Here is a 24,324-nt window from a genome sequence, read left to right on the forward strand (position 1 = left end):
GTGCTATGGTATGGAATACCTCATGGGCTAGCCTGGGTCAGGTGTCCTGTCTCTCCTTCCTCCCGGCCTCCCCTCCTCCACCTGGCTGGAAAAAACCTTGAACAAAAACACCCTCAAAACATGCTCAAACCATGACAGTCAGTCATGCTTGCATGTCTGCGGCAGGTCAAAGAAAAAAGTCAGAGGTTATCATTGCCTTTTGTCCTGTTCCTGGTCTATGGAAAACAGAGGCACAGCTAAAGAATGGCCAATAAAATCATAGAATCATAGTTAGGTTTGGAAAGGACCATAAAGTCATCTAGTTCCAACCCCCCTGCCATGGGCAGGGACACCTCACACTAAACCATGTCACTCAAGGCTTCATCCAACCTGGACTTGAACACTGCCAGGGATGGAGCATTCACTACCTCCCTGGGCAACCCATTCCAGTACCTCACCACCCTCACAGGAAAGAATTTCTTCCTTATATCCAGTCTAAACCTCTGCTGTTTAAGTTTCAACCCGTTACCCCTTGTCCTATCACTACAGTCCCTAATGAATAGTCCCTCCCCAGCATCCCTGTAGGCCCCTTTCAGATACTGGAAGGCTGCTATGAGGTCTCCACGCAGCCTTCTCTTCTCTAGGCTGAACAGCCCCAACTTTCTCAGCCTGTCTTCATATGGGAGGTGGTCCAGCCCCCTGATTATCCTTGTGGCCTCTGCACCTTCATGAAAAATTCTGTAACACAGTGATCTTCATAAACTTTACGTAGGCAAGTAGGATTTAATGCTTTGCATAAATACCAGTGAGGATATGGATTCTGCCCTTTTTGGGTCTTGGGAGACCTCAACTCTTGCTGAAAATAGTCATATCTTGAGTTTAAGTAAGTTAAAAACACCATAGGGCAGTTTTATAAGAAACAAAAAGAGTAACACAAACCACACAAATTTCCTAACAATTATACTAATGAATTCAGACTTAACTAAAATCCCATTAGATTAATTCCTTGAATTGTTAATCTACATTGAGATGCTGTAGTCTCACACAAGATTTTTAAGTGGTTGATGCCAGTGGCTTTAGAGTGGAAGCTGCCTGCAGCATATGCTGTGATAACTGGGGGGCATTAGAGGCATAACTGGGAGGCATTGTTATGACTATCACCCATTGTGGATCCTTCTCTGTGGGGTACAGCACATCTCTGAGCAAACTAATCTCTGAACTACAGCTCAAATTCTAAGAAAAAAACACCATTCTTGGTTATAAAATTTTAGAATAACGGAGAATCCTTCATAATGGTTGGTAAGCGGTTGCAGTGCTTTATTACTCCCACTCTGGAAGACATGGATGGATCTTACTACTAAACTATATGTCTCATTTCAGATTTTGTAATTACGGGCTGCAACTGAATCCCTTGCTATCTCTTACAATGGGCAGTTAGTACTGTTCAGATCCTAACTGACTCCCAGACGCCAGCTGAAGTACTGAGGAACAAAAGAAGGGTATGCCAGAACCGCTGAGTAAATGTCATGCAAAACGTTACCAAATAGCAGCAGTCAGATTCTGCTTATCAGGGAGCAATGCCTACAAAACAGTCTGGACAACAGCTACTAACGGGGAGAGAGCTGCAGTACAGACAAATCTGTTTAATGGCGCCTGTTGGGGGGGGAGGGAGAGGGGATTTGCTGGCAACGTGTGCCACTGGGTAACTTCTCATGTGCTTTAGTCAGCGTTATTAGCTTTTGCAATTCGATCACGGGTCTTGCAACACCAGCAGTTTTTCTTGAAGCGCTAGCTACCAACGCATAGTAAGGAAGATCAAGAGCCCATTTTTTAAAGTTGGCATTTCAGCTTGACGAAGGGTCAAGCTGTAAAGATTGAAACAACCCCCTTAGGGGCTGGCTAACGTGAGAGTGCCACGGCTACGAGGCGATATTCACTCCGAGAACTTCCAGCAGACATCCCGGTATGGCACCTCCCGGGTTCTCATCCTCCGCGGCTGGACCCCACCTCATAGAGGTAATGCCGCCGGCCACACCGTGAAAGCCAAACGGGCCCGGGAGGGGTTTCTTTCCTCTCTCGCCTATATGGGTTTCACCGCCGCAGCACAGGAATGCCAGAGGAGCGGTGCCCTGACACCTCGCCCTGCAGGCTCCCCAGGGAGCACAGTCCAGCCTGCGGAAGATCCCCACCAGCGGCAGCTGCCCTCCCTGGACCAGCACTTCCCGCGCCGGGCCCGGCGCTCCCCTGACGCCAACGGCTCCACCACATAGCCCCGCCCACTCCCCCGCCCTGAAATCGTTGGCCGACTTCCTGCGCTCCCGGCCCCGCCCTCGCCCCTCCGCCCCCGCCGCGCCCCAAGCGCTGATTGGCTGCGGGCTGACAATACGAGCGGCAGCGCCCCCCGGCCCGCCTCCCCCGCCGGCTTCACCCCTTCAGCCACGCGCCGCTAGCCGCGAGCTGGCAGGAGTCGTTAGCACGGCCGGTAACCGTCTGCTGAGGGGACACACCAGGTGGCGGAGCGGGACTCATGGCCGCGTCCAACCGGATGATGCTGGGGCCACTGGTGGGCTCCATCGATCAGGGCACCAGCTCCACTCGCTTCCTGGTGAGCACATAGCGGGGCTTGCCGCGGCCCCCGGGACGCAGAGACGTACGGGGTGCAGGGGGTGGCCCGGGGAGCTGCCGATCCCACTCCTGCATCCTCGACGGGCCCCTCCGGCCTCTTCTGTGCCCTTGGAGAAGGGCAGGGGGAGAGGGCCGCTCGGGGACGTGCAACGGCTCCTGTCTCCCGCCCTGCACCCTCTGCCCCGCGAGAGGAAGCGAGCGCCGGTGGACGCGGGCGGTGGGGAGCTGCCGGCCGGCAGTGTCCCCCGGGATAGGACCCCCGTCGCCTTCCCGCCGCCCTGAGGGGCGAACAGCGCTGCCCGTACTGTGGGGAGCGGAGGGGAGCGGGCCCTCCCGCGGTGCCCTCCCGGCTGCAGGGCATAGGGCAGCGTTTCTGGGTGCTGCTGGAGGGGGCTGCAAAATCCTGCTGCTTCGAGCAGGCTGTATTTTAAATCTGAAAAGTCTGTTTCCCTGAAGCCAAATGGACAAGGTGCACAGACACTGAGGAAATAGATACGCGTGAGTTGAGTGACTGTGATTAGCTAGCAATGTTCAGACAGTGCAGTGACTTGCTGTGTTCCCCTCTAAAACCTACTTGGGCCTGTTGGAATGACTGCTGCAGTTCCGGAGGTTACAACCTTAATGTCAATGTGTCCTGAGCACTGTAGGTATTCAGGTGACTGAACTTGTACACCCTATGAGAGATGGTCTTTTTAGACTCTGGAGGAAGGTAGTTTCTTTAAGAATGGGGTGATTAATATAATAATAGCCTATATAAGCCCTTTAGTTTAAGAATCTAGTTATTTCTCTATTATGCAATAGAAAGTAACTAATGTTGCTATTATATATGAAACTTACAAACTTCCTGCATGCAAATGTCTACAAATGACCTGTTGCTGAGTCAATAAGTCATAGTGATTTGAGTTAGATCCCACTGATAATTCCACTGTAGAAATGGAGTAGAGAATGACCAGATACAAAATGCTGCCAAATATGATCAGCTGGGGAGGGTGCTTTATCTTGCCCTTGCATCTTTCTTTTTTTTTTTGGGGGGGGGTGTGTGTGTTTGTGTGGTTTGTTTAGTTTTGTGTGGGTTTTAGGGTTTTTTCAATGTTTTCCCCATGTGGTATATTCTTTCATGAAGCTGGAGACTAGAATATCTTCTTGACCTGTGTTACCGTTATTACTCAATATCACGACCTTCATGGGATTGTCAAATGACAAAACACAGATCTGGGGGTGGAGGGAAACTCCAACCTGACAAATGACACCAGCAGGCTATCTTGCATGCCAATCAGGAGTCCTTTCTGGAAAGAATTTGGAGAAGTTTCCTTTAACACCTGAAGATAAACTCTATCTGCTTTATGTGTATACAAGGTTAACCTTTTTCTTGGCATAAAAGGTTAACATTAGTAGAACCAAAAGTGACATAGCAAGCTTTAAATTTATACTCAAGCTCTTTTTACCAGCATTTTTACATGTTCTTCTAAGAAGGAATTTCTTGCACTAGATGCATTCATCAGTGGATTGTATACAGTTGGGAGCTTTTCTGTCTACATTAGGTATTTTGCCTTTGTTCAATGATTCAGGTGCTTACACAAATTATGTCTTTCTTTTTTTTTTTTTTTTAAAAAAGTGTATTGTGTCTGTCACTCTTCAGCTCTTCTTGTATCCATCCCAGTTTCTCAGTTCATTTCAAAATACAATGTTGTCTTCATTTTGGCAGTGACCAAACTATAATGATAATAAAGTTACTTGGATTTGAGAAAAAAAGATACATCATCACTGAATTAAATCCAAACATGGGGTAAGGAGATAGCACACTGTGCACGGATTTACTCTAAGCTGCATCAGGCATTCAGATAATAATGTGTATCTGGAGAATTCTGTGCTGGGAAGAGATTGCCACACTTAGAAGAGAGACTTGGCTTTGAAATGTTTTAAACCAAAAGGAAATGTGGTTTGCCCAAGTTGTTTTCTTGGCTCTGTTGTTGCCTCTCTATCTTCTACTGCTTTAGTTGTTTTCCATACCTTTTTCTCTTAATCTCTCTACATTATTTTTTTTCTCTAATTCTTCAAACAAATTTCATCTTCACCAAGTCATCAGTCAAAATGAAATTGCTGGTTACTTTGCACATGTCTATCTAGTACAACTGCTACCTTGTTTTTCAGGATGGAAGGCATACAATTTTGACCAGGTTAAAGATGACTGGGTGAGAAACTGGCAGGTCCTTTGGGGCTGAAGGATAGTGTCAACAGTTCAGAGTCTAAATTTACAATTACAGGTGCCAGTTTACAAGTGGTGTTCCACAGCAAAGAAAATACTGTGATAGTCCATAGTATTTTCATTAACAGCCTGGGGAATGGGGTGGAATGCCCTCTCAAGTTTGCAGATCACCATAGACGGGAGGAACAGTTCATTGGCATTCCAGTTGGAGAAGTGGCCTGGCAGAAGCCTAAGTTCAACAAAGTTCAGCACTTGGGACAGAAAGCTAAGGAGCAGCTTGGTGCAAAAGGACCTGGGTTCCTGCTTTACAAGCAAGTTCAATAGAAGCCAGCAGTGTATTCTTGTGCTGGTGAAGATTAACCACATTAGGAAAAGTGCAGACTATGGATCAAAGAAGTAATTATTGCCAACTGTGTGGCACTTGGGAGGCAGAATCTAGAACACTGTGTCTGTCTGGTTTTGACTCCCCCAGAGGCAGAGAGAGTCTGAAGAACTGGATTTCGTCCAGCAGGGGGTCCCTAATATGATCACTGAGCTGCAGCACAAAGCATGCAAGGAGAGGTTGAGAGATAAGGGCTTGTTTAGAGTGTTCAACTATCAAACCACATCTTGTAGAGAAAACAGAATAAGCCTTTTGTCAGATGTGCACAGAAAATACAACAGGCAATGAACACAAGTTGCAGTAAGTGAAGTTTCAGATAGATGTAAGGAAGAAATATTTCACTATGAGAGGCTCTGGATCACGGCCCCAGAAAGCCTGTGGAATTTCCATCCTTGCAGATACTCAACATCTGACTAGTAAAAGCCCTGAACAACCTGGTCTAACTTTAAATTTAAGCTTACCTGAGCAGTGGGTCAGGCTAGACAACCCCCAGAGATTCCTTCCAGAATTAATTATTCTGGGTATGGACACAAGTTTTAAGAGGTTATCCTGCTTATGTGATTGAGGCTGTATGAGCACAGATGATAAAGAAGCACCAGAACAAATCTGCATTTCTGCTACTGCCACTTATTTATCCTTGCCTCACACACAGCATACATACAGTTTTAGCTTATGCTGTAGTTTTACCCGCTGGAACCCTAATTTGGATTTTTATTTTTTTTTTTTTTTTGCTAAGCTACTTGCTTTTGCAAAATGAACTAATTATTTTTGAGATTTGAGATCTCAACTTTTCTGTTGTGCTGAGTCTGCATCACAGATTCAGTTAACCAGGGAGAGTGCAGTGCTTAAAGCAGTGCAACTGCTTAAGGCTCATTTTCTTTAATATACGAAGCAGGAATATAAATTGAGTAGGCTAAACAAGTGTACCCAGATGACTAAAGTCTGGTCTAGATGTTTTGCCAAATATTTTCATCAAATATTTGCATCTCTCATTTTCCATTTTATTCAAGAATTGTATAATAAAAATCCATTGTAACTTCTTTTGCCAAAAGCCTTTGGATCATGAGCTAATGATTAGCCTAACCACTGGCTGATCTCTTGAAAGGTATTTGCTGGGTAACATCTGGCATTTTATCCAGGAGCAAGAAGAATAAAAGTATTCAGTGAAGTACACATACAGTCAAGTACATGTACAGTACTTCAAGTTCTAGCTTTGTCAGTCAGCCCCAATTTTTTTTTCCACCTCATTTCAAAAGAAACATTGAAATAAAGCTGTATCACACTGTCAGCATTCTTTTAGTAAACAAAACCTGGTTTTAAATAAGGAAAAACTTAGTACCCATTAAGCTTATCCTTCAGAGGAAAATCTGGTTAACCCTTCTACTGAAATGATGTGACATTTTGGGGGAGAAAACAAAGCTTGATTGTATAGCTAACAAGAAGGGTTAAAAATATTGCAGATATTTCAGATTTTTCCTAGCTCTTAGCTTTTATCACTTCAAGTACATTGCAGGTTTGCTTTTTATTCCCACAGGAGGGAAGAGACACCTGCTTTAAGGGGGGGGGGTGCGGGGGGAGGAGGGAGATCTGTTCATCAGGAGCCTTCCAAGCAATAAAATTTCTGGGAAACTTGTTAAACTTATTCATAATTTCTGCCTGCCTGCTAGGTAAAGTGCTAAAGGTAGGATTATTGTTTGTCATTCTTCCCCCAGTTGGGTTTATTTCAATGCAGTTTCAGAAATTGAGCTAGGAGCTTGTTTGCTATAGCTGTTTCAGCTTAACAAAAAATTATGAAGATACAGCATAAGCCAACAGAAGTAGCTTTTCTCCCGGCAGAATTACGTGGCAAAGCTTGAGAGTAGTGAAAAGTTACTTCTAAAGTCTGTTTTCACTATCGTCTTTTCAGCTGTGCAGCTTCTTGCTTGACTTCGATAAGCCTCATGTTTCTGTTTGTCTCATATTTATTTTCATTGGAAATTATTACAACTGATTGATCTGAATTCTTTTCCACTAAGATAATAAAATCTCAACGTACTACCATGCAGCTCTCTGCACCCCTGGATATGATGCCATGTGTTATATTACAGACCTTATTAAGATCAGCCCTTGTGCTTGCTTACCTACAGCACAGCTAAGTATGTCTGTCTTCTCTCTGCTCTTGAGATTTAAGTCTCAAGCTTTAATTCTTTGTATGATATTTTTTTGGGAGTGGAAGGACTGTGTTATTTATTATTTTCCTCAATCTCTCACCAGATAATGCAGTACGTATCAGGTAGTTTTCACTGCCTTTCATGAAATCATCTCTGTTCAAGATACCTCTACATGTCCAGTAGTCTAGACAATTCTTTGGTGACTACTGCTGATAAAATTAAGGCAAAACCTACTTTGTCTTCTCCTGCCTCCGGAAGAGAGAGATTGATATCATAAGTTGGAGCCAGTTCTTAATGAATATGAAAGGAACAAAAGTAGTAACAGAAATATGCTTCAAACTTTTTCCAACAAGAATGTACTAACCTCTGAATTACTCATACTTATTCTATCTCTCCCTCTCTCACTACTGTTGGAGAGAAACAAGGACAGTTTTTTTGAGTCTTGGCCATATTTTTTTAGGAGGTGGACACAGAAAAAGGGGAGGTCACTTTTCTTCTGTGTATATTCCCTATTTTATAATCTTCTAGGTTCAAATATGATGACCCATTTATGTTTGTCATCCTTTTGTGTATCAGGATTCTATTTATCACTGTGGAATATGATATTGTTCCCAGTGAAACTTTTTAATCCCTTGCCCTGAAGTGCAGGGAGTGTCTGCTGGTTTTGTTGAGAATGTCAAAGTTTGCGGTTTTGTTTGTGTTGGATTAGGAGAGTGTGTTTGCCTAGTTCTCTATGGGCATGAAAAGATCTAGGCATTTGTAGTGTTACCGCTTCTGTTGAGAATTTATTGCTGTTAGAACAGCTTGCTTAGAAGGAGTTAAAAAACTTTGGTGTGCTAGAGCTTTGTGCTTTATTATATGTGGGTCACACACTCCAGGTTCAATGAATGACCTTGTCCAATTGTATTTATTTCCTGCTAACAGTAGGAATCCTTATGCACTGCATTCTGTTTCAAGAACTAGTGAATGATTAATGGTGAATGATCAGCCAAATTATATTTTACCCTGTTAGTAGGCCAGATATATACCAGTTCAATAAAGTCTTCTATCTTTCTATCTTTATTATAAAAAACTCAGTAAATGTTACTGGGCTTTTGACAGAAAGGCAATTTCAAGTAAAAAAAGTCTTGCTGCATGCATGTAAAACTTAATGTCTCCTATTAACTATGTTTGATAGTGTTTTAAGACCCCTATCCCATTATATGAGTTCCTTCCAAACATGGTTTCCTGACAGAGCTTGCCCTTTCATTAGGGTAGCTTAATATCAAGCCTCAGCTGGTAGATGAAACACAGATAAATAAATATGGTAGGAAGAATACAGTGGTGCTTTTTCTATGTAAACTTTCCAAATGATAGCAGAGAAAGATGAACATGTATCTTTTTAAAACTTCTTTTCTGGGTAAAGGAGGGGAAAATTTAGCTTTTAGTATTTTCCAGAGGTCGTGCTGTTGCTATCCTTTGAGGTTTTCAGGACCTGTGTCAAAAAAGGCCTTGAGCAATCTGGTCTAATTTCATAGCTGACCCTGCTTTGAGGAGGAGGTTGCACTAGAGGTCTCACAAGGTCCCCTTCAGCCTGAATTATTCTATTATTCTAATATATAACTAGAATGTTTCTAAACTTCAAAATTTCATTTCAAAGATACACTGTAAGGTTTCCCAGAACCTGGACTAATTGTCTCCTTCTTCTTCTGCTTTTTGTCAGGATTGTTCTAATAGTTTCAGAGTAAACTGTACTATCTAAATGAAATCAAGAATTCATGGATTACAAGCTTTAAGAGCAATTCCTAACATCTGTGGAATAAGAAAAGAGAGTTGATAAGGAAGTCTAGAAAAGATGCAGTTGTATCCTGGAGAGTGGGTGGGTATAATGGAATTTTGTACCCTTAGCATGAGAGTGGTTTTTAAATCTGACCCTCCTCTGCTTGCCATAAAAAGATAGGATAATGTCCTACTGGCATGTTCTGCAATTCACCTATGTCTGCTGTTAAATTTTACTTTCTAGGTCCCTGAACATTCTTCAAGCAAAAGATTAGGCATGGTGCTAATGAGAAAAAGCCATTTTCACAAGAACATCTTCATAGCCCAGTCAGTTATGCTTACTTACCTATTGAACACTTGAGTTGGATGGTTTACTGGGTGACATCTTAGCTTGGCCACAGTCAGTTACTTTTGGAAACAGTTCACTGATGGTTAATGAAGAGCATTGTATATTCCAGCTGAGCTTCTACTTCAAGACAGAGCTTCTAACTTGTGATTCCTTAAGAATAGCCATTAATATGATTGTCAGGATTCTATACCATTGTTTTTTTATGTTTTTACTGTTTTTTTATGGTAGTATATCCAAATCTAAGTCACTTTTCTTTGGGGCTTTTTTTAGTGTATTGCATTGCTGCAGTGACATTCTTTTCTTGTCGAACTGTTCATGAGCTCTATATTTGTAGTTCTGAGACAAAATGGGTTCTAAGTGCTTTTTCTTTCTTCACCATTTAGTTCCTTTTGTGATTCTAAACTACACAATCGTGTTTCTCTTAAAATCACTAATCCTAAAAGCAGTTATAATTGACAGCATAGCTTACCAAAATATTCTTTGCATACTTTAGTTACTGCAATTCATATATCGGAACCAAGGTTACATGGATGTGTGGGTTGATGATAGAAAATTACTATTAATTATAAGGGCACTGTATTTGTTCAAAAGAATAAATGCTGATTTATTGTTGTTTAAACTTCTGTGTGCATAAAAAAATGTTGTTGTTGTAATTTATTTTCAGGTTTTTAATGCGAAAACATCAGAGCTCTTGAGTCACCATCAAGTTGAGATAGCGCAGAAATTCCCTAAAGAAGGGTATGAATTTTCTGTGGTTTTTAATTTGTGTACATTTTTGTAGAGCTTATATATTTTTATCTGTGAATGATCAAAATTGAAGTTGATTAATAATAACTAAGAACACAATATCTGCTACAAAAGACTGTGATAGAAAAAAATGGTATAAAAAACCTCACGTGGGGTGTGTGGTAGGTGCTCAGAGTTACATAAACTGAGAATAGTTACTGTTTTACTGCTAATGCTCACTAACATATTTGAAGTTTAAACTTTAAAGTTTACAACTAAAGCTTAAACAAGACTTAAAGTCTCATTTAAAGTGGTAAAGCTGGTCATTTTCACACTTTAGTCATAGTTTTCATCTTAGTCTGTATATGATGCTTAGTATATGAAATGGTTTTATTTGATTGATTGTTCTTAGCTGACTGAACATTTGCTGCCAAAGCCTTCTGTATAGAATAAAGCAAAAGAAAAAATCTTTGGTTTTTGCATTTTTTTCTTGTGAAAATACAGTTTACTGTTTAAAAAGGTTTGAAATTCATTGCGCTTTTTCTAGATATGTAAAACATGCTTTGTAGTTATGATTTTGTCAAATGCTCAGCTGTTTTTTTTAGACTGAAAATTTATTTTTTACCCTAAATGTAATTTTTTTGCATTTTTATTAACTGGTGTTTACTCTTTGTTAAAGATGGGTGGAACAAGATCCAAAGGAAATATTAAGTTCTGTCCATGAATGTGTGGAAAAGACCTGTGAGAAACTGCAACAACTGAACATAGACATCACTAATATAAAAGGTAATCATAAAATCATAGAATCATTTAGGTTGGAAAAGACCTTTAAGATCATCAAGTCCTACCATCACCCCAGGACTGCCAAGTCCACCACTAAACCATGTCACTAAGGGCCTCATCTACTACTTAAGGTTAACTGAGGGACTGAGTAACATACTTACAGTTGAGCAATTAAGATTCTCTAGTTTTTAAGTCAATAAATAAGAAGGGTGGCAGAATGTGCTGGCTTCAAAGAAAATGTTAAATTGGAATTGAGAGCAGTTTGTTTGGGAGGAATAATGAGAAAATAAGTAAGTCCTTTGTTTAGTTTAGCAATGCAGAGTCTACAAAGTAGACTTAACAGAGACAAATAATGAATTAAGAAATTCTGAAATGTAAATTAGGACTCATTGGGAAAAACAAGTTTCCCTGTCAGTGTTGTTGCTGTCTCAGTTTGTGTAAAAAAAAATAATGAATATTTAGAGCACATAGGTTAAGCATCAAAAGTTGAATGATGAGGTTTTCAAAGTAATATTTCTAGATTATAACATGAAAAAGTCAGAAGCTTTTTATTTCCCATTTACTTTCCTTTTCTCCTTACCAATACCACCATCCTCTCCTCATATCCCTTTCCTCACTCACCCCCCAAAAGGGGTAAACAAACCTTCTGAAAAGGATACTTCTTTCCATTTTGTCCTGAAGCCATTGGAGTCAGCAATCAGAGAGAAACAACAGTGGTTTGGGACAAGACAACTGGAGAACCTCTTTATAATGCTATTGGTAACTACTCTACTTTTGAATTATGTAATACCATAAAATGAGCATGTTGTGAAAAAATGCTTTCCTTACTTCCTGTGCAGATCTCATTGCAGCCAAGCTTACTAACTGCTTTTATTTTTTGACGTCTGTATCATAAGCTATGTTTGTACATACCAGTGCAATTAAAAAATCCTCAGACTATTCTGTTAGAATTATTACTTAATAAATCACTTTATGTGATTTAGAAAAAAAAAGTATTCCTGAGGGGTTTTGTACATCCCTGGCATGTAATGAAGCTCTGAGTTATGCCAGATCACTTCCTTTTAAATGAAGGAGCTTACTACATTTTCAGGATACTTTTGATTTACCTTTCAATGAAAAACACATTAAGTAGGTTTAATGAAATCATATTGCTTTCAAGTTTTACTTTTAACTTACCATATCTTTTCAGATTGTCAGCAGTAGCATAGTATCATTGAAAAACCAGGACTCTTCTATATTCAAATCTGTGCTGCTTTATCTTAAGCAGCTTTATCTTATACAGCTTTATCTTAAGCCCAGCTGTACCTCGATAACTCTGATGTTGCACTTAAGTTCAGAGTTTTCATAGGTATAGTAAATAATCAGCCTACTATTTGTTTTAACCTCTTAGTTTAATGGCAGTCGTCTCCTGTGAACAAGGTAGTATTAATGATTTTCTTGTGCTCCAAAAGAGGAAAGTATATATCCTATTATGTGTAAAATCATATTTGATTTCTCAAGTTGTTTGTTCTTCTAAATCAATGCATTTATCTAACCATTTTCAATTTTTACAACAGTGCATTTAAAATACAATGGTAATACAGCATTGTTCTGATTACATAAAAAGCTAAAAAAAAAAATGAAAAGTCAGCAGTTTACTGGCAAGAACTCTGGTTTTGTGGAATAAGCTTGTACATGTCACTTCTTCTGTATTAAACCAGTTGATCAGTTAATTTATTAATGGTTTCAGTGTGGCTTGACCTGAGAACCCAGGCAACAGTTGACCGTCTTCTTAAAAAAATTCCAGGAAAAAACAAATCCTTTTTTAAGGTAAGACATATTCCAGAGCACTTAAACTGTAGCTCAACTCTTACTGCTACAGTATATAACGTTTTGAGATGAGTGCTTAAAATTCCTGTACAAAGTAAATCAGTTGTAGCTTCTAGTCCCTTTTTAGCTTGTCAAATAATAAAAGATGTGCATAATGCTATACACCAATCCTAGACTGGAAAATGTTTATTTTCTTCAAAAGAAGTGGTTAACACTCCTTACATTTCTCAGTACAGAAGTTAAATGAGTAATCTTTTGTGAAACTTAATCGTGTGCTATCCAATGGTAAGTAAACATCACACACAAAAATTAACAGCAAGTAAAAAAAAAATGTTTGGAAAGTAATTTATTGATGAAAAATTGTTATCCTTTCTCATGACTTAATGAAATCAATTACAACCAATCTGAGAACTGGGAAGATAGTTCATAGAAAACAAATTCATTATTTTTCCTATGTGGATATATATAAAAAAGGTGTCATAATTCTCCTTGATTGACTGTATAAATTGTGTATATTTTCTGTATATATGTTTTCCAATAGGCAGGAAATGGATGTCAAAAAGCATAAAAGTGTATTTGATTTTCAATTGAATGCAGATTCCACCTTTTCTGTGTTGTGCTAGTCATTTTTGTTATCATTACGTGCTGTCTAGTCATATGGGGATATCCCAGATAAGACAGGACTTCTGCAAACAACTATTTCCACATAAATGATCTTTGACTTGCATTTAGAACAGCTTTCATCTTTGTCCATTAATGCACTGATCATTTGTTTATATTTTCAGACCTGTGTGTTGTATGGTTAGTACTCATCTAATTAACAAGTTTGTGTAATTTCTTCGAGTTTTGTGTCTTTGGTTTTTCACTTACAACCACCATTTTTACATATAGCTACAATATTAATGGAAAAGATACTTGTATGGTGTTTAGGTGATTTTTTAAATTTTATTTTAAAGTTTAGGACTGGTCTTCCAATTAGCACTTATTTTAGTGCAGTGAAACTTCGATGGCTTTTGGATAATGTGGAAGAAATTAAGCAAGCAGTTGATGATGGAAGAGCTATGTTTGGGACTATTGACTCATGGCTTATATGGGTATGTATTTGTGAGTTTATTATGACTCTTCTTAAAATTAATTTCCATATCATACAAATTCCTGTGCTATGTACTGTGACATATGATTCCCAGTGATCATGCAGTGATGTGAATACAAGCCACTACAGAAATGCCATTAAAGTTCCATAGAATCATTGAATAGCTAGGGTTGGAAAGGACCTTAAGATCATCTGGTTCCAACCCCCCTGCCATGGGCAGGGACACCACACATTAAACCATGTCACCCAAGGCTTCGTCCAACCCAATTCTGGGCTGTGAGTGCACACTGCTGGCTCATGTTCATTTTCTCATCAACCAACGTCCCCAAGTCCTTCCCTGCAGGGCTGCCTTGAATATCTTCTCAACCTGTAGTTGTGCCTGGGATTGCTCTGACACAGGTGTAGGACCTTGCACTTGGCATGGTTAAACTTCATAAGATTTCTTCACAAGTGTGTTGAGGCCTCTCTGCATGGCATCCCTTCCCTCCAGCATATCAATTGAACCACTTAACGTAGTGTCATTGGCAAACTTGCTGAGGGCTCACTCAATCCCACTCTCCATCTCACTGACAAAGATGTTGAACATGACCTGTCCCGACACCAGCCTCTCAGGGTCACCACTCATTACTGGTCTCCAGCTGTACATTGAGTTGTTGACCACAACTCTCTACGTGCAGCCATCCAGCCCGTTCTTTATCCACTGAGTGGTCCATTCACCAGATTGACATCTCTCCAGTTTAGAGACAAGGATGTCATGTAGTAAATCATACTAGATGAAGTTTTTATTGTCCCTTTATTAGTTTGGTTTTTTTTGGGGGGTAGATGCTTATATGTAGTTTACCATTCATAAGTTGCTGTTAGATTTTGCTCATGCTTTTGGAAAAGACTCAGACTTCAGAAAGCTGCATCAGCCACCTTTGCAATATAAGAATCCAGGGGGTACTGTTGTAACCCTATTAGCTCTCTTGTGCCTTTGTTCCACTGTAACAGGTCTGCCTCTTTAGTTGTTGGAGAAATACAGAATTCCCAGTTCCAAGCTGAAAGCATTGTGAATTCAGAAATATTTTTTTTAAAATGTCTTTAAGTAAATTGCTATCTTTGCTTGGTGAATACTGTTAATATATTTTTTGTTCAGAGTTTGACAGGTGGAAAGAATGGAGGTGTTCACTGTACAGATGTAACCAATGCCAGCAGAACGATGTTGTTCAACATTCATTCCTTGGAATGGGATCCTGAGCTCTGCCAGTAAGCTCAGTTTTTCAGTAATAATGTTATTTAAATAGATTCTGTAACTGTTGCGTGAAGAGATTAATTTAAGAGTAAGAACCTCTTTATCTAGACTAAGATTGGCAGTTACTCTTGCATTTACTGTTAGTAAATTACATTAGTAGTTAAGATACATTGTTCTCCAGATGTCCAAATTGCAACAACCCAGATTAATTAAAAGTAGCAGATTTTTTCTGTAGGTGGAAGACTGGTTCATGGAAACAATGACATTTAATAGTTTCTTTATACCTTAATTAGATTTGTAACTTGCTTACAATAGTAGTGTTTCTACTTTAAATTTATATTTATTAACAACAATATTATAAAGATACTGCTGGAAGAGGAATGACTTCCCATATGAAAGAGTTCCATATGTCTTCAAAATATTCAAATATATATAATCATAGAATAGTTAGAGTTGGAAAGGACCTTAAGATCATCTAGTTCCAACCCCCCTGCATGGGCAGGGACAACCTCTACTGTACCATGTCACTCAAGACCATGTTTAATCTGGCCTTGAACACCGCCAGGGATGGAGCATTCACAACTTCTCTGGGCAACCCATTCCAGTGCCTCACCACCCTTCCAGTAAAGAACTTCTTCCTTATATTCAATCTAAACTTCCCCTGTTTAAGTTTTAACCCATTCCTGCTTGTCCTGTCACTACAGTCACTATGAATAGTCCCTCCCCAGCATTCCTATGGCCCCCCCTTCAGATACTGGAAGGCTGCTATGAGGTCTCCACTGGTTTACTCCATAATTCAGTGTCATGTACTGTAACAAATGGAAAAACACAGTGATGGATTAAATCCTAGAAGTCGAAGTTCCTTTTACGTTTGGTTGTTGTTTTTTTTCTTTTCTTTAAAGCTTTAACATATTTAAGAAAATAAATGCAAAATGTTTTCTGCTTTAGCACTGACCACATATATATAAATTATTTTGTACTGTGTTCAGGTTCTTTGATATTCCTATGGAAATACTCCCAAAAGTACGAAGCTCCTCTGAGATTTATGGCCTGATGGTATGTTTTCTTGTGTTGTGTGAAGTTAATCTTGTAAAAATATGACTATATCAATATAGATTTGTCAGAGATCGCATAGATTAAGATTTATGGATTTTTCTAGACCAATATTGTTTGATTTATGATTAGTGTGCTATCTATTGTATAATATTAAATTCAGTTGAGTATTTATTGTTTTCTAAGTATCAGATAGACAAAACAAGATGGGAGAGGTTTTTGATGAGGATAAAAGTTTTATTTTTTTATTACAGTTATTTACTGATTTAAAAAGTACCTTTCAGAATGCTATGTTTGATCAGTACATTGAAAGAATGAGATTGTTGTTATTAGAGCAATGTATTTTTACTTCTTAAAAGGAATTATGAAAGGCACCATGGAAGTCTTCATGATCTAGGAAGACTGGACAAGATGTATGGTGTCTTACTTCCACATAATAATAAGGGCAAGATTAGTCAGTTTTTGTGAACTGGAAAATCACAAGTAACACCTTAGACTGCTTTCTTTTTGACAAACAAACTTCTTTTCCTGTGTATATTTACGTAGCACTCAATCAAAACATGTTTTGGAATATGTCTTTTTAATCCTTTTTTTAATCACAGAGCTTTCCAGTGCAGCTGTGAATATCAGGAGTAAACCATTCATTGTTATCAAGTGACTGAGGTTTCAAGTTTACTTTAATGCAGCACCAACTGGTCTGATATATTGGCATCTAATTGATTAGTCTCAGAATCAGAAAAACTGGATGTTGGTTTGCATTCTTGATATTTTGCTCTGTTGTTTACTAAGAACATAGAAGAGCATTTTATAATTAAGACAAGTTACGAGAATTTTATTTAAAATATAATTCTAATTTGCCTGGCATATAGGTATGTTTACTATCTCTTAATGGAGATGCCACTAGAAGTCATTGTTGACTGTTAATAATGTGAAGGTAGGATGAGAGTTAGTTGTATTAAGCTGAATGAGAGAGGTAAATTGAAACAGCATGGAAACCTGGCAACTGAAACACTATTGCTGGTCACTTTAAATGTGAACTTTTGTTTCTCTTCCCCTTTCCTTCCATTTTTTTTTTCTTCCTTTTGCTGACTGTAGAAAATCTGTCCTAGCCTGGTGAGTAGAGGCTTCCATTAGGCTGACCACCTACATTTTATCCATTCTGTTCAGATGCTCTGCATGTCCACTGGTTTAAGGATTAGTAAAAACACAGTTCCAGACCAATGAATTTGGCAGGTATTTCCAAATTTGAGATACTACAATTAGAGTTCATGCCAAAGTTCTTTCTAAAACGTGATCTTGATGTATGCATTTGCCTTAATTTGCAGGCTGTTGAATATATCTTTTTATGTTGACGTAAAAAATACAGCTACTGGCTATCAAATGTCTTGTTTTATAAATGAGAAAAGTAGGCCATTCTGTCTACAAACATTCCTTCTGTTATCGTGAAATATCAGATTCAGGCAGGGGTTTTTAATGCATTTATAAACTCAATTACCTAAATCCAGTTAATTAAAAATGAGAATTAAAGAAAAAGATTCATATTGGAAATGCACTTACATGGCTTCACTGCAAATGGATTTGCACAATTGCACAAAGAAACAGGTTAAAGAAAAAAGTAAAAGTTGTCAGGATATAAATTTCTTATGATATCTGTTGCAAAAATATAACTAAAAAACTATGTGGTAATGTGTGGAAAAGTTCTATATGAGACTTAAAATGCTGTGTTAAATGAGGTGTCTGGTTTTGCTTAGTGTGTCATCACAGCCACTTTTTTCTGTCCATTTTACCATTTTGCACGTTTGCATTTTACACTTGACACTGATTGCACAGATGACACTGAACCTAATTTTCTGTCCACTTTGATTCCAACAAAATTTGTTCTAAGAACTGTTGAGGTGGCATTAGATAGACTTGTGAATTTCCTGCTGGTTTTCAGTGTTATAGTCATGAGCCGCATTAATCTGAAGTCTGCTGCATACCCAAGCTGAACCATGTTGCTTATATGACCCTTTGTTTTCCTTTGAGCATTAAAAGTTTAGCTTCTTTTTCATTGTCTTCAGCTGTAATCATGGAAAGCTAATTTAGAGCTGTTCTTTCTCTTTGTGAATCAGAAATCTGGAGCTTTGACAGGTGTACCGATTTCGGGGGTAAGTCCTACTTCAATTCAGATTCTGGGATAAGAACCTGTTTCTGCATGAACATATCATCACTGAGAAAAGCTTTAACATGGGTGAATCCTGTTGCAAATTAAGTTGATATTTTTTTACTTCATGTTAATCATGAACTAAACTTTTGAAGTTGAATTATTAATTGACTAGATTGTTCATTATTAAGTTATGGTCTGGCTGTGCAAATGCAGCTGACGGCTTTAATGCATATGTGTAGTGCTGTTGCAAACTTAGGATCTCTAAGTGAATAACATTACAAAATGGAAAGAAGCCTGGCTTTATATATAGAAAGAGTTCAGTATATACATACTCCAGAAATGCTGAGCAGATTCTCAGCTTTTTCCAATACAATATGCACAAAGATAGTAGATTTTTATTTTTATTTCTTTAAATTGTTCACCCAAAGTTTTATGCTGGAGGGAAGGAATGCCATCCAGAGGGACCTCGACACACTTGTAAGGTGGGCTGATGCCAACCTTATGAAGCTTAACCACGCCAAGTGCAAGGTTCTACACCTGGGTGGGAGCAATCCTAGGCACAGATACAGGTTGGGCAAAGAAGAGATTCAGAGCAGCCCTGAGGAGAAGGACTTGGGGGTGTGGGTTGATGAGAAAATGAACATGAGCCAGCTTCAGTGTGCGCTCACAGCCCAGAAAGGCAACCATATCCTGGTCTTCATCAAAAGGAGCGTGACCAGCAGGTAGAAGTAGGTGATCCTACCCCTCTACTCTGCTCTCGTGAGACCTCACTTGGAGTGTTGTGTATAGTTCAGGTGTCCTCAACATCAAAAGGACATAGAACTGTTGGAACAAGTCCAGAGGAGGGCCACGAGGATGATCAGGGAACTGGAGCACCTCCCATAGGAAGACAGGCTGAGAAAGTTGGGGCTGTTCAGCCTGGAGAAGAGAAGGCTGTGTGGAGACCTCATAGCAGCCTTCCAGTATCTGAAGGGGGGCTATAAGGATGCTGGTGAGGGACTATTCATTAGAGACTGTAGTGATAGGACAAGGGGTAACGGGTTAAAACTTAAACAGGGGAAATTCAGATGACATATAAGGCAGAATCTCTTTCCTGTGTGGGTGGTGAGGCAGTGGAATGGGTTGCCCAGGTAGGTTGTGAATGCTTCATCCCTGGCAGTGTTCAAAGCCAGGTTGGACAAAGCCTTGAGTGGCATGCTTTAGTGTGAGGTGTCCCTGCACATGGCAGGGGGTTTGAAACTAGATGATCTTAAGGTCCTTTCCAACCCTAACTATTCTATGATTCTATGATAAATAGTATGACACATTTCATTTGCAGTTCTTATAAAGCAAAGAGTAGTAAAAAGTACAGGTTATCTTAAGCAGATTTCTCTGCACTTCCATTTACCTGTGTGCTCCTAGTAGATTGAGGTTAAGTTCATCTGTTCATGTTCTTTTTCATGCATGTGGTCAATGTTGCAGACATTTGCTAAAAAGCCCCAAACCTCTCTTTTCAGTGCTTGGGTGACCAGTCTGCTGCTCTTGTTGGGCAAATGTGTTTTCAAGATGGGCAGGCAAAAAATACGTAAGTTATTATGAAAATAGAAGGTAAACACACTGTTTAGTTTTTAGTTTAATATTATGTTCTCTCTCAAGCTAACTGCCAAATGCTTTTGTGTTTACCCCATAACCACAGCTCTACCTTTTGACTCTATTGACCTACAAATTAAAGAGTGTCCTGACTGTAAAATAGTGGCTATGTGAGATAGAGTGCATAGACTTGAATGACACATACCCCTCATCCTTGCTAGGATGGTTCATTTCAGTTGTATTCCTTGGTTTTGCTTCTGTGTCTAGCTCAGCATGGAGTCTCTTAGTGTCCCTCAGTTAAAACAGATGGTCAGTTAAATCAGGCAACTGGTGTAATCAAACATTCATTTGAGTAGAAGCTCTGATTAAATGACTTACTGTTCCATTTACAGCCATGTGCTTAACTGAGCATGTAGGTACATGTACAGTATGGCACTTTCACAGATTTAATTGCACATTAATCTGTACTTGTTGCTAATTAACCTTCACTTTATCGTTTATATTTATGCACCAATGTAATGGTTAGTGGCCTTGTATTTTAGTAAAACAAACATGTTTCTAAATAATGCTGTCACAAAGTATTTTTATAAGAAACACTTTTATAATGCAAGAGACCTTTTGAGAAAAAAAAACCCAAACCAACAGCAACAAAACAAAACCCAACCCATACAGCTAAACAAAACAGTAAAAGCCAGATTTTAGGGGGCCAGGGTTAACCTGTTTATGTTATTGCTTTACCATTTTTCTCTTCAAATATAACTGAAGACTATTTCAATACTATTTTAAGCTATTAATTTTCAGGGTATTAAGAAGGTAGGGAACTAGTAATTTCTTAGAATAAGTTACAGGGGATTATAAGTAATTAAATTTTATTAGTTTGTGTCCTTATATGTATGTGTATACACACATGTAAGTGATGTGGTCTTTGAATGACGGGACCAAAATTTCTTTAATTTTTCCCTTTAAAAGCTTGAATTTAGTATTGTGAAATATTTATTTTATGAAGTAGCTTTCATAATCATCTTAAACTGAAGTCAGTAAACACTGCCACCGAAGAGGAATTCACACTTACATTTTCAGCTGTACTAAACCTTGATCAAGTATTATTCAAGAAATAGACAGAGACTTGGGACTGGATTTTTCAGGTGCAGATTGCATTTAAATCAACTTTTGGAGAATGATTTTATCATCAGTTCATGGTAGCACAACTGTCAAGAGGCAAAAAGTTGAGTCTTGACTCTACAAAGGGGAGTCACAGATTCATGAATTACAGTAACAGGTTATCCTTTAAACATCCTGGTTTTAACTTTTCTTTGCTTTCATGCTAGGTATGGAACAGGATGTTTCTTGTTGTGCAATACAGGTCAGAAGGTCAGTTGCAGTTTTTTTAGTTCACTTTTTATTTTACAATATTTATTTAAGCTCTGGAGTGCAACTGTGTGTTAGCCTTTCTTATTAAAACCAGTTATATTGCTAGAGATAAGGAAAAGCGTATGCTGAAATCTGAAAGAATAGAAAGGAATAATTTATTCAAGGTGTTTCAGTAAGACTCTGTTTCCTAGCTCCTTAAGTTTCCAAAAAAGAAAACTTTTCATAGCAAGTTTCTTGCTCTTTCCTTGGATATGTTTCTTAATATAACCCAGAAGTGCTGAGTGTTTTGTTACTTGACCACATGCTTTTCTCCTTGTGTTGGCTTTTTTATGCCTTCCATTCATTTTGTTCCATTGTTTCTTTGCAGTTGAATAAATAATGCAAAACTTTGGCTTACTTCTCATTCGTGTCTCCTTCTAAAGACCCCAGTTCTTTATTATGAGGAGGCTAGAAAGATCCAAGGCAGCTTATAGAAATGAGAGTTAACACCAATAATCGGAGGGATCTATCTTAGGTGTCCATTTAGAGTGGCTGATAATTTACATCATTTAAACCTTTCCTATTAATTTTTTTTCCTTTGAAGGTTTTGTCTCTTGTTTTTCATAATTTGGATATTTTTATTTAACTATTTTCTGCCTCTGTTCATGCCTTTCCTTTTCTTTCCCCCTTCCCCATTTAGTCTGTGTTTTCTGAGCATGGTCTTCTAACCACAATAGCTTACAAACTGGGCAGAGACAAACCTGTTTGTTATGCATTAGAGGTAAGTCCAGTAATTATTCCTTTTTGTACTGATGCATGTTCTTGTTTACTTCTCTAGTATCTTATGTTATCTTCAGTTGCATGGAAATAAAAATAATTTTGTTTTAGCTTGTGTGCCTCAAGGCTTGTGTGTGGTTTTGGTTAGCCTTATCTTCAATCTGTATCATGTAATCTAATAAAAATATTTCTACATTTTATCACTTATATTTTCAGGACTTGATTGCTAAAACTTTTTAATGTTACATGGTCTTTTAAATATGTAATAAATGTAAATAAATGAAACAGAAATTTTTTTATACCAGAAGTGAGCTTAAAAAAGGGGGAAAAGTACTAGTGCTAAAACATGAGCATGTGTACTTTGCTTCTTCCTCATCTCCAAGTCTTTAATGTTTGAAGAAATGGCTTCAGTAGAAGATATTAAGCATCTTTTCTCCTGTATCCATGCTAGAATCATCTACAATCTGCTGGTTTAGATACTACACCTAGGCAAAAAATGTGGATTCAGCCTTTTATTTTCATCAAAGCTGTATCTTGTAATAGCTAGCTGGTTAGAAAACACTTCTGCTCCTCAGTGGCTTTGGATGAAAATATGATGCTGCTCCATTTTACTTGAAGGTTAGTCTAGTAGACTTGAGACTGCCTTGTAGAGAAAACCATTTGGACTTTGGAATGAGATGGAATCCATACCGTTTATCTATAAGACAATGGAGCCATTCAGGGCTGTTTGCTGAGGCAACAGAGCAATTTTGCTGGCACATACAAGTACCTACAGTTCTGTCTTGTCATTTGTATTTAAGTTCTAGACATAATCTGTCTTGTATTTTCAAATTAAAGCATAAAAATCTTAATTTGTCAGAAAAAGAAGGATGAGGCTACTGGACCTCATAATGGTATGTTCAGGAGAATACCTAAATTAGAATTCTGCTTAGGAAATGTCATAGTAACTGCCCCCATAGCAAAAATCATGCAATACATACCATTTACTACATGAAGCCTGTGTAACAGGCTGCCACTTTTACATGGCAGTCTCCGTCTGTCAAGAAACTTGTGGTTTGGTCATGAGCATTCTTGGAGTTCTCTAAAGCTGCAGCTGGAGACCACAGCTACCTTTCTTCTCCAGCCTTGTAAAAAGGAACAGGGAGCTATCATTTGTCATCTCCTAATGTAGTGATTTTGTTTCTTTCAGGGATCTGTTGCAATAGCTGGTGCTGTTGTTCGTTGGCTGAGGGACAATCTAGGTATCCTTAAAACTTCACAGGAAGTTGGTAAGCACAATTTGGAGCTTGAAGTTTTAAGTTCTTAAAGTTTTCCAATTTCTTGATGTCTGGAATGTTTGCAAAGCTGCCACTTGAAGGAATTGTGGAGGATGATAATCCATTTTGGCTAAGAATACATTAATCCTTTAACATTTAGGTAGCTAATGTTTTCTGCTTGAGCTCAACTGAAATAACGTGGAGCATGACATTATAGAAACTAGGAATATATCATACTTTGAAAAAGGAAAATATGCAAGTGTAGCAGTTTGGAAGTGACCGATTTATGAGATTTAGGATTAAAAAGCAATTAATTACATATTTTTTAATAATTGTATATCTTATTCAAAGGTGTAAGATTTAGAATTCAAATTTTACATAAAGCTGCAAAGATTAAGCAAAAACTTAAAACATCAGTCTATTTTTCTGTAAGAAAGCTTTGCATACCATACAGAAGAATATAAACTACTGTCACGTGAATTAGCCAGCTGTTGAAACACTACAGTACCTCTTGCCTTCACAAGTTTGACTAGACCTTTGAAAGGTTTGAGTTTCAAGAATTTCAATCTCGTCAGTGTTCTTAAAGTCATATGGGACTTTGTCATCTCTTCCTGTTTCCCTGAACATGTCCTTCCTTCTACCTTCACTGCTTTTTTAAGTAGAGTTTGTATGAATGTACCATTTTGAAAGAGTTTTTGAATAAATTTTCCTACTTCTTTTTATTGCTATGTTTCTCTGATTATTGCAAACAATAAATTTTAAAAAGCAGAAAAAAACCTTTTTCTTCTTATAGGAAGGAGCTGCACATTAGCATTACATCCTCTTCAGATCTAGATGCTTTAATGTAATTTTTTAAATTAAAAATATTTTAATATTAGGGAGTTCAGATATCCAGAGTTATTACTCAGATATTAAGACGCTTCAGATTTCCGTATAGCTAGCCTTGTGATTATATACGTAAGCTGAGAATTTAGAACTCTAAATCCATTTGAAATTAATGAGAATTTAGTTCTTAACTCCCTTTGGTCTTGATCCAGTTTCAGCTGCTTGCCTTGACTTAGATGCAAGTTAAGTGTGACCTT

The 24,324-nt window shown here is 38.4% G+C and overlaps 1 protein-coding gene across 4 annotated transcripts in view; it reads left to right on the forward strand.

Moving 5' to 3' along the window:
• Window positions 1–2,374: 2,374 nt before the first annotated feature.
• The window catches only part of GK (glycerol kinase), a 36,709-nt gene continuing 14,759 nt past the window's right edge, over window positions 2,375–24,324 (forward strand). For 3 of the 4 annotated variants that reach the window (XM_005144548.3, XM_031045061.2, XM_034074632.1), the window contains exons 1-13: window positions 2,375–2,584; window positions 10,114–10,187; window positions 10,855–10,961; window positions 11,640–11,717; window positions 12,688–12,767; window positions 13,724–13,861; window positions 14,996–15,105; window positions 16,081–16,147; window positions 18,256–18,291; window positions 19,787–19,854; window positions 21,188–21,230; window positions 21,910–21,990; window positions 23,176–23,254. In XM_005144548.3, the coding sequence (XP_005144605.3) occupies window positions 2,507–2,584; window positions 10,114–10,187; window positions 10,855–10,961; window positions 11,640–11,717; window positions 12,688–12,767; window positions 13,724–13,861; window positions 14,996–15,105; window positions 16,081–16,147; window positions 18,256–18,291; window positions 19,787–19,854; window positions 21,188–21,230; window positions 21,910–21,990; window positions 23,176–23,254 (1,039 nt within the window). In that variant the 5' untranslated portion in view covers window positions 2,375–2,506. The remainder of the gene's footprint in view (window positions 2,585–10,113; window positions 10,188–10,854; window positions 10,962–11,639; window positions 11,718–12,687; window positions 12,768–13,723; window positions 13,862–14,995; window positions 15,106–16,080; window positions 16,148–18,255; window positions 18,292–19,786; window positions 19,855–21,187; window positions 21,231–21,909; window positions 21,991–23,175; window positions 23,255–24,324) is intronic. The other variant, XM_031045060.2, reaches the window with a different exon arrangement.

This window comes from Melopsittacus undulatus, chromosome 2, assembly GCF_012275295.1.
Source record: "Melopsittacus undulatus isolate bMelUnd1 chromosome 2, bMelUnd1.mat.Z, whole genome shotgun sequence".
Taxonomy (NCBI): domain Eukaryota; kingdom Metazoa; phylum Chordata; class Aves; order Psittaciformes; family Psittaculidae; genus Melopsittacus; species Melopsittacus undulatus.